The sequence below is a fragment of the Aplysia californica genome, unplaced genomic scaffold (genome assembly GCF_000002075.1).
Source record: "Aplysia californica isolate F4 #8 unplaced genomic scaffold, AplCal3.0 scaffold00213, whole genome shotgun sequence".
NCBI lineage: Eukaryota > Metazoa > Mollusca > Gastropoda > Aplysiida > Aplysiidae > Aplysia > Aplysia californica.
In genome coordinates, this window is record NW_004797483.1 from 246,250 (window position 1) to 256,980 (window position 10,731).

General features: G+C 51.3%; 2 protein-coding genes across 2 annotated transcripts in view; both read right to left on the reverse strand.

The window, feature by feature from the left end:
• LOC101853792 overlaps positions 1 to 10,715 on the reverse strand; it is a 20,131-nt gene extending 9,416 nt beyond the window's left edge. Inside the window, exon 1 of the mRNA XM_013083129.2 lies at positions 165 to 10,715. Coding sequence (XP_012938583.2) covers positions 165 to 9,854 — 9,690 coding nt within the window. The 5' untranslated portion in view covers positions 9,855 to 10,715. The remainder of the gene's footprint in view (positions 1 to 164) is intronic.
• LOC101853558 (troponin I) overlaps positions 1 to 10,731 on the reverse strand; it is a gene marked incomplete in the record, with an annotated part of 44,409 nt that overhangs the window by 29,123 nt on the left and 4,555 nt on the right.

Consider the following 10,731-nt stretch of genomic DNA (forward strand, 5'->3'; position numbering starts at 1 on the left):
ACATGAGAGAGAGAGAGAGAGAGAGAGAGAGAGAACATACAATTTCAAATTCATTATTGTTATCAAGGTAGATGAAACAGAAAATCACTCAACCGTCATTAAAATTAGTGATCTATCTATTCTACTCTTCACAAACAAAAATTCACGATGCACACGAAACTCACGCCATGCGGAGGGAGTGACCCTTCACCCTGATCACCTGACCCACCGTCACCATCGTCCTCGACCTTCTGCTCTGGGTCAAACCTGGCCCAGAGCGCGTCGAACCGCTTGGAGTATCCTCTCATGGTATTCGTGGACACCTCATCGTCCACACAGCCGATAGATTTCTTTCTCTGCACCGTGGGCCCAAAGACGCTGGCCTTACGGTGCGTGTCATAAGACTCCCCTGTCGCGTCTGACGCGCTCAGAAAGTTTTTTCTTCCGCCATTCCGCTTCGACTTTTTCGAAGAAGGACTCGGTTCGCTGACGTTTCGTTTCTTTTCTATCTCCTGCATGAATTTGCTTTTGCTTTTTCTTCGCCTTTGAGATGAGCCACCGGAGGTGGGGGCTCCGCTCTGGCCATCGCTTCGTGGGGAAAGCGTGTCGTGCGCGGGAGAGGCGTGGCCTGAGTGTTCATGATGCTCATCTGTAGGGTTGGTTTTTGCGTGTGTCACGTGGTGTGTGTGTTTCACGTGGTGTGGGTGTGTCACGGGGTGGGGGTGTGTCACTGGGTTGGGGTGTGTCTCTTGGCTTGACGTGGAGCTGGCGCCGGCTGCGGTAGCCACAGGCATACTGTAAGACGTGACGTCGTAATGACTGGTCTGGTCGGCCTCATGCTGACTGGGTGTGACGTCATGGTGGCTGGTCGAGTGGCTGACCATGACGTCATGATGGCTGGCTCGTCTCGGCGACATCAGGACGCTGCCAGGGAGATGTTGGGCGCCACTAGGCGCTGTGTCCACCTCCAGACTCATTTTTCTGAAGGCAGCAGACGGTTTAGGTGGAGGTGGCGGCGGCATATGCCTAATTTCCGGGATAACAAAGTTCGTGTTTTCGCCCCGATGCTTCAAACCTATATTAGCAGGGGGAGACAACTGATGGTGCACCCCTGAGGATCTGTCATGGGGACCCGAGGCGATACTAACAGTACTCGAGCCTAAGCTTTGATCGGACCAACCGATACCGCTCTCGTCAGGCTCCAGTGGAGACTCTGAGAGAATTCGACACACAACATGGCCTGTGGCTGTCCGAGTATCGATTATGGTTTCAGGGAATGAGTGGGTTCTGACAGTTTGTATACATGACGCGCCTGACGTTGACAGCAAAGATGGCGCTGGGTTGGTGAACTCCTGATGATGCACGCCTGGGGCGGAACCTTGTGTGTAGCTGTCACAGGTGTCGCCTGTCTCCTGATAATGTGGACCGGCGTGAGGTGCTGTTGTGTGTAACTGATCTGTGTGCTGTGCTTGTTTTTGGGATACGTGTATGCCAGTCGTGTGTAGCTGAGTAGTGTGCTGTGAAATGTGTTGTTGCTGATGTTGTTGCTGATGTTGTTGCTGATGTTGTTGTTCAGAGCGCAGGGCACCAGTATGTACGTGACTCGTGTGCTGAGTCGAAGTGTGTTGTTGGCCTGTGTGCTGTACAGCTGCGTGTAACTGATGCCTGGGTTGCTGTTGCTCCAGCTCCCGTTTGTGTTGTCTGTCTGCAAACTGCTGTCGTATTTCGGCCTGTTTCTTATAGAAGTCGATCGTATCTGACGACTCAGACTCCGCCAACTCCCCGCGCGACATGTCCTCCTCAAAGTTTGCAGCTGAGAACTTGAAGGCTGGGGGAGGTGTGCGGTCAGAAGGCAGGTTGTACGCTTCTGGCACTCGCGCGCTGCCAAGTGGACTGAACACGTCATCCTCGTGAACGTCCATCTCTCTCCGTGACGTATGTGGCGTGCTGTGAGCGCCCTGAGCCTGCAGGGACTCCGTGAAGCTCTCGCTGACGGAGGCCTGACGTGGTGAAGTGGCACTCGAGGGTGTGAACACGTGGCGGTAACTCGACACTGCCACATGGGGGTGGTCTTCAGTGGTCGGAGTGACCGAGCTTCTCCGAGCGCTAGGGAAGGGGGAAGCCGAGGCTGTCTCCATATGGATTTCTTCTCGGCTGTCTTCTTCCAAACGAGTAGAGCACGCGTATATCGCGGAGATCGCTTTACTCTGGGAAGGGGGCGTGTCCTTTCTCTGTCCCATGGTCGTGTATTTCTCTCGGAGTTCCGCCATATTCACCTGAGTTGTGTGTCTTCTCTCCGGGTCCATTCTCTTTAGTTTGGACAATCTTTGGGTGCTTTCGTCTGGACTTGCAAGTTGAGTATTGTCATCAAACAGTTTCGCTCTGTCTATCGGAAGGCGAGCAGCAGCAGAATGTGGCGAGCGAGACGGACTATGAACACGGCTGATCAGCTCTGAGACTTTGGATCCTCCAGTAGCTTCGAGTCGTTTGTCCATTGAGAGGGACAGAGAAGAACTGGAACTAGATCGGCTGCTCGAGTTTAACATTTTGACCATATCTGAGACTTTTTGGCCAGGCGAGACGGTTCTTCCAGAAAACCCAGGCTGGAATGTGAGAGAAGAGCCCAGGGACTCCGAACCACTCTCATCCGTAGACTCAACTTTCCTCAACAGTTCACTAACTATGCGTTTGTCGAACGTCCCCGAAATTACCTCTGACTTCTGACTGGATGTTGCCAGAGTGTGTGACATGCGTATTTGATCTTCATGGCTCACTCCAGCTCTGGTTTGCCCTGACGGCACAGCGTCAGACTTCCTGCTTGTATCATCCGAGACAGTTTCGATTTCCGACAGTTTGTTAATGACACCAGCAACTAAAGGACTGGCCGGTAAAGAGGTGCCGGTTTTGGAAATCCAGGGAGAGTTAGGCCGAGTTTTCTCCCTTGGTGGTGTGCTGAAGGAGCCGGAGGAGTCACTGGAGTCTGTGCTGTTGAACCGCTCGATGACTTCGAAGATGGTGCCCCCACTCGTGTGACGTCGCTGTTTTCTACTGGCCGCACGGCGCACCGTATTCATCTTAATGACGTCCGACTGCGTCAAAGACTTGGACAAATTTTCAAGAGTTTTTGACGCGTCATTCTCCAGGCACACAGCCATGCCGCTAGCGTCTCCCCCATCCGTACAATCACCGTCTTCAGTCCTGGTTCCTTCAGGTCTTGAATCCTCGCCTTGTGCAGTAGGGTCCACCTTCAGGAATTGCTGAGTCGGGACGCGGGAGAGGGATGGGGTGGAGGTGGACTCAGGTTCCCAGTCGTCTCGAACTGAGGCTCTCTGACTCTTCTTCCCAAACAGACGTTGTCTCTCTGCGGCCCAGCTGTCCGGGGGAGGTTTGCGAGGTTTCTTTTTCTTTTCCTGGCGTTCTTCTTTCTCTTCGTTCGCCTCTTGTTCAATCACGTCGATTAGACGATTCTGAAGCAGCGACGCAAACTGTTGTTGTGACTGGGTGGGGTGAGGCTTCTCTACCTCTTTCGTTGACTCCTTCGAGGAATTCATGAGTTCTTGCATCTTATTAATCCGATCGGCAACGGACACTTTTTTATTACCATCAACATTTCTCAGTGGATCGACGCCCTGTTCTCTGTCTTTGTTGCTGTGATTGCTGGGATGCACATGTTGAGGCAAATGTCCATAAAATGAAGTGTTTGCTGAAAATGACGTATTCGCAGAAGTACTTTCAGAGTCGACTCTGCTACCAAACGAATCGACGTCTATTGAACGTAAATGTTTATCCGCAATCATATCTTTGAGATAGTCGGTGACCCAAGTCTTCATTTCCTTCGAGTGTGGCTCAACACCGGAAGCGGTACTGACGTTTCCGACTGAAGACAGGCTCGTCACTGACCCCGAGTTGGACGACACCAAGTTGGAGCTCCGAGCAGTGAAGGAAGTGGAGGCTGGCGAGTCTATTAGAGAAGTAGGGGGCGCCTGCAGTGGTGGCGTATGCACAGGTCGCTCGAGTTTCGCGGCAAACGCTGGTAGGAAGTCTTGAGTTTTGGTTAAGGCTTTCGCATTGAACCTTGGCCTTGGTGCACTTGGCTTCTTGTTCCCCTGACTAGAGTCTGTGGTACTGTCGAGAGACTGAGTGGCTACTGAACTGTTGAGCTCTACAGTGTTTTTGTTCTCGGCTGTTGCACCATCCAGTAATCTACTCATAGATTTCTTACTGGAGGCTTCAGATTCGTTGCCATCGGCGAGATCCCTTGAGGTCATAGCAGCAAGGGGTGCGATTTTTCTCTGCTCCCCTAAAGCTGACTTGCTCACACTCGGCTTGAAGTCGACCACACCCTGAGCCGAATTCAACTTGAAATCAGGAACAGGCTTTCTATGATCTGACCTTTGTCCTGCTTCAAGCTGTGAGTGACGTGGAGAGTTGTCTGCCCCCAGCTCTGCTCGGAGACGCGAAGACTCCTCGCTGTCCGACTGACGGGCAGATAGATTTTCTGCCAGAACGTTCAGCGCCGACATTTCTATAGCGTTTCTGAGGTTTTGTTGATTGTATACTTTCGGAGAGTCCAGAGCACCTCGACTAGAGGACGGCGATACTGCCCGATCTTCGCTCTGCTGTCGTGAAGATTTCTCGAGCCTCAGCTTGACCTCTGAATCACAACTCTCCTGCTTCCAGGACAACGCCGTTTGTTCCTGTGCTGTTGTTGTTGAGGTCACCTGAGAGACTGACCGACTGGATAGTTCGGCCATTAGTTCACGGTGAGGTGTGGACTCCCCGAAGCTATGACTCTGTTTGACGTTTTCATGGTGATCAATTACATTTTTCTGTGACAACGGTTTGGAATTTTTTGAAGCGCTCTCTTCTGAGGCCGCTCTGTTCGCGTTAAATTTGCTTATAGTTTGGTTCAAATGACCGTGGAACTTTGCCATTTCTCGAACAGACGTTCTATCTACTGACGAGCCCCTGACAGAGGAAGAGATTTCAGGCGGGTCTGTTACGTGACTGAAAACATGGGCATTATTTTCTTGTTGCTGCTCTTGTTGTTCAAAATGCTGCTGAAGTTTTCCAAGAGATTTGGCCGGTTTCGGTGCCACAGCAGGGGGCTGTTTCTTTACTTTTTGGAAAGCATCGCTCGCGAAATTGTTGAAGTTTTGAGACAGCCTTTCAGCGTCAGTGCTCTGTCTTCTTATCTCTGACGAAGCTCCGTCACGATAATCCACGCTTTGTCCGTCTTGGGTCTCAAAGAAACTTCTTCGATTGCCAACTCCATCAGTGTTTTGAATACTCGTGGCTCGGTTAATGGAAAATGTATTCTCCACTGATGCACTTGCCGTATCCTCTAGTGGGACATCGCCTGCAGACTGTTTTCGTCCGCCATTTTGACCGCTGTCCGTCTCAGCTCTGAACAGGTCGCGGTATTGTTTCAGACTGGACACGTCACTTTTCCAACGCGGGTCACTTCGGCGACCTGGCCTCTTCTTCACCGTCTCCTCCATTTCTGTTTTCTTCTTCTCTTCCTCTTCCAACTGCTGCCAGAATGACCGTATACTCTTTCTTCTCTCTTTTGAGAGGGACAATCTCCGACCAGACTCGTCAATGGAAACTCTTCTCGAATCCCTCTGAGGCTCTGGCAGCCTCTCTTCCGCCAAGAGAACTTTCGAGACGCATTTCTGCTCTCTCCCGCTATGGATCACGGACAGAGACGCGTTATCTTTCCTGATAGCCATTTCTGGGGTGGGAATTAGCTTCATATTACTCAACACTGATTCGGCCTGCTCAGGATATTGAAGTTCTTGCTCGCCATCTTCCATGGTATCCGTACTTGGATGTAAAACCACTTGACTAAAAAAGACATTTGTGTTTGGAGGATCGCTCTCAGGGCTTTTGTGTTTCTCCAATTCTTGGACATCTAGATGTTTTAAACGAGCAGTGTCAAAACACTTCAGTTCCTGCACAAGCTTATGTTTCAGCTGTTTGGATTTAGAATACGACCGGATTTCAGTGAGGAGATTCTGCTTCAGTTCAAAGTCCACGCTGTTGAATTCCGAGCTTGGAGCGCTGTCGTTGACGCTCGACTCCCAGTCCAAACTTTCATTCCTCGACTCTCCGTCACGGTCTGTACTCAGTCCTGCTGCGTTACTTCCAAAACTTGTCAACGCCTCGGCGGTACTTCCCGCAAACTGTTCTCGTTTCTCGTACACATCGCCGATATGATGCAGTTTGTCCACTAGCTCTTTACAGTCAAACTGCACCTGGTCAGCGCGCGAGTTAGGCTCAGCTAGGGATGGCCGCTGCTGGGAGTCCCGAGGTTGTGGGTCAAAGGAATGGAGGTCACGTAACTGAAGGTCAAACGGTTGGAGGTCGAACGGCTGGGGGTCAAACTCTCGAAAGACGAACTCGTCGTCGTCATCTTCGTCGATCTCCGAGTCATCCTCATCTGGGTATTCCCTATAGCTCAGGCTCCGGCTGTGGCACTCATCGTACTCGAAGCTGATGAAAAACTCGTCCGTGTCCGGGAGATTGTCTCCGTCAGGGATGCTGTCACAATGGACGATGTCCTTGTCGTCGATATGTCCGTGGTGCTCCTTGAAGCTCTCCCTGATCCGGGCCGATTCTGTCACTGCCGCTAAAGCTTCCTCCTCATCGTCGCCGTGTGCACAGGAAGCCTCTCTGTCCTCGGCAGTAATTTCTTGTCCTCCTCCATTTACCTGATCGTCGGCAACACTGGCGCTATTGGGTGTGTAAAAGACAATCGCCTCATGGCTTGAGTGCCCGTTGGACACAACATCTCTCGGAGTTTGAAGAGTTGTGAGACTTTCTGATTTCCAAATTCTGTTCTCATTACCAGTGCGGAAACTGGCAATTTGTCCAGGCTCAGTTTCACCTTCTTCCTCCACCTCCTCCTCTTCCTCTCCCCACTCTTCCATTGGTCCTTCCTCTTCCATTTCATCTGACAGGTACTGGAGAATATCCTCCCCCATCTCTTCCATCGTCTCGCCGATGTTCACACCGACCTCATCCCCAGAATACTCGCCATCAGAACGTTCCCTGTACATCTCCTGACAGTCTCCACTCACATCTAGATCGTCCTCAAACTCGTCAGAAGAATATGTATAGTTGTGATGACTTGACCCGTCCATACATTTGTCACTCGCAAAGTCTCCACTTGCACCCAAAAAGTTGGCGCCCCTCTGAGAGTTCCTGTACGCCTCACCCTCTTCGTCAGAGGAATCGTGAAGCAAGTTCAAGGGCAGCTTCAAATCCAGTTCTTCTTCTTCTTCCTCGTGGGCGGTAATCTGAAACTGAAATTGTCCCGCTTGTCTATCGTTTGAATCTGTTACGTCCATTCCTGGGATGTGCTCCCCTTCATCCCCAGTATAACCCAAGGCCTTCATCTCAAAGTCTTCGTCCTCAGCGCTGGCGGTTTCCGTGCTGTCGATGGTGGCGGCTGACGACGTAGAGCGTTCCGAGCTGGGGTGGGCGGGAGGCACCTGCATGCCGAGATCCTCTTCCACCCACTCGTTCGTGTGTGCCAACCGTTCTTGCATTTCGTCCCCGTCAGGGGGCGCTCTGCCGATGTTCCCGTCGTGGCAGATCGACACGCTGCCTTGGTTGGACAAGATAGACACGTTGGAGCAGACGCTGAACCCACTAGCCTTACGACAGTCCCTCACATCTCCTGCTATCTCGATTCCACCAGGGAGACCTGAGGAGTCGCCCAACTCGGAAGATTGCTCTTCATCAAGCTCGCTCGCTGCCTGGTAGTCGAGATCTTCTGGGTCGATATCAGAATCGCTATCTACGTTCAACCGAGTTGACAGATTCGATCCGCTGCCGGCACCGGTACTTGCATTTCCTGACGACATTTCATCGAGCCCACCCGCACCCTCGTTTCTCGCAGCCTGCAGACGTTGCATGACCATTTCCTCCATGTCTTGGTCATCGATCTCTACTTCTGCATCCTCTACAGGATATTCGTAATCACCCGAATCATGTGGCGTATCGTCTACCATACTGTCATCGATACTATTGCAGGTGTATTCGTGGATACTGAAACTAGGATCGTAGACCGATATCTCGTCTCTCGATGAGAGAACCGGTTGGCTCTGAGTCCGCTGTATCGCCTCCACCGAGGAATCGAACGGCATTAGGAATGTAGATCGAGGAATCTCCCCTTCTTCCGATTCCTCTGTATATTCCTCGCCACCCTCGATGTGCTTCAGTTTGGAGTTGAGCTTGCCAAATAGTTCATCCAGCCTCTCTTTCATCCCACCAGACCGTCGCAGCACAGCTTCCTCGTGAGGAACGCTTTCTTCGTCAATGTCATCTTCTATCTCCTCGTCGGCGTCTAGGCTGCAATGTTGTACAGTTATAACTGGAGGCTGAAGGCCAAACTGACCATTAGGGTCATCCTCAACAACTGTCTCTATCGTCTGATGGTCAACGTGACTTTTGGATGTGTCCTCTAACCCTGATTTTGAACAAATGACAGTGTCTGTCGCCGCTGCTACGGCATTTCCACCTCGCAGCTGTTCCTGAAGCTCGAACATCCTAGAGTCTATGGACTGATGTCTTTTCTTCGAAACTCCATAGACATCACTCGGAATGCTTTCATTGGGGAGAGACTTTCTTTTCTCTCTGTTCACAACAGAAACATTTTTGGGGAGCACTCTGGGGCTTTTCGGAGACGGGATGTTCGTGATCGCCATTTTGGACCAGATTGACGTCATTTGGGAGATTTTCTGTCCAGATTTCCGATGGTTCATTTTCTTTTTCTTGGCACAAAATGGTATATCGGACTTAACCCCATGAAACCCCGATGTAAGGCTCGGTTCAATGCTGTTGTCTGAATCACCCTGTTCTTCGTCCTTCAATTTCGCAGCAAAAATATTTCCTCGTGGGGTCAAAGTCATATTTGCTGCTTGCTCCGCAGTCTGGAAGCCATCAGAGTTCGAGAGTGTAGAATTGAGATTTTCGTTGCTGTCGTAGAAGCTTTTCTCAACGATAGTGACGTCATTGCTCTTCATGTCTGTGGAGCAGTCGCTGAGGTTTTCCACAGAGGTCGTGATACTGATCGAGTTCCTCGCCGACACGTCATCTCCACTGAATAGAGACTCGTTTTCAGACATACTTTCCATCTTAGGAGGCGTTTTGGCGGCCGTCGCCTTAGAGCTCGAGTCGCTGCCGAGACGGTTGAGCCTGTTCTCCTGCATCGAAGAGCGCCCCCCTTCCGCTTGGTACAAAACGTCATCACGATCTGTGGTGAAGGGAATGAAATGTTCGTCCTCAGAGCTGGAGCTGTCAGACGGCGGGGGTTTGGGGGTCAATGGGCTCTTTCTTGATCTGGACGTGGATCGCCTGAGGTCTCTTTCTTTTTGAGAGGATCGATTCTTTTGTCTGGTTGAGGAATTTTCCCTTGAGCCTTCATCTCTTGACCGAGTTTTCAAGATCGATTTCGGATGGCTAGAAGTAGAGGAGTCAGAATTTTGCTTGTTGTCAGGTTTGACAGACACAACGTGAATCGTGGCTTTTTGGACCAATTTTTCCGTAAACACCGGCACAAACTCTCCCGTGCTCAGAAGTCTTTTGTGGCTGTCGGCCCCTGCTCCACTGGACACGCTCCCTCCTCCCTCGGCGTTGAAAATATCGTCGTATGACGATCCCAACTCGAAATCAGTGAACCGATCCATGGTATCGTCGTGCTGTAGTCTCTGTCTGTTGGCGTCGACGATATCGGTGAGTCGGTCGTCCCAGTCGGTGTCAGAGGAAGATTTCATTGATCGGAAAGACGGTTTTGGGGATCGAACCCCGGCCGCTGACACCGGTATCTCCCCACGACCCACAGGGGTTCTATTCCCAGCTGATGGCATACTGCCATTGACACCTGGTGGACCCGTTCGGACGTGAGAGACTTGACTTTGAACGAGTTCTGCACTCGTTTCTGATTCCTGATGGTCCCATTTCAAATCTTCAAGTCTTTTCTTCCCAGATTCAAACGCCTGCACCCTGGCCCTCACGTCAGTGGAGGCCCCGTTGCCTAGATTGAGCTCTCGCCTCGGACTCGACACTCGTTCAGAGTTTAGTATTTTCTTTCCGACCTCAATCTCCCCCACACTCCGCCTTCCCGAAATTCGGGCAGATATTTTGTCTTCTGCCACTGTCCGAAGTGAGCTCGGTTTTACAGCTGCTGTCTCATCAACCAATATGTTGTTAGAGTAATCTTGTCCTGATGTTCCGTTGCTAGGGACGCTATGATTTCCGCCTTGCCCACTCCCTACTTCAGGTGATGTTTTGTTGTTAACAATACTTTGTTTTCCTGTTAACCCAGTGTCTGCTTTTGATGTCGCAGCATTGCTAATGACACCAGACTGCTCTGTCGCATTGCCACTTTCTTCAGGAATGGATCTGGCGGACAGGACTTGAACCTCCGCCTTCTGGTCTTGTCCACTGCGCGGGGTTCTGAGCGGCGTACGCGGTGTTCGCTGTTTGGCGCGGCTTTGACGTTCTCTGCGGGGCGTGGTCGCTGTCCCAGTCTGACAGGGGGTGGGGATGAAGGGGCGGGGCGAAGGGGTGTGTGGGATAGCGAAAAGCAACAAGCGGGAAAGCAGGGAGGGGATGAGGATGGAGGGTTCAAAAAGGTATTTTTTGTTTGGGGATGGGGCATGCAGATTAAGTAAAAAATAAGGGGAGGGGTTAGAAGACGTTTGTTTGATTTCGGATAAGGGGAAAAAAGGGAGGGGGGGGGGG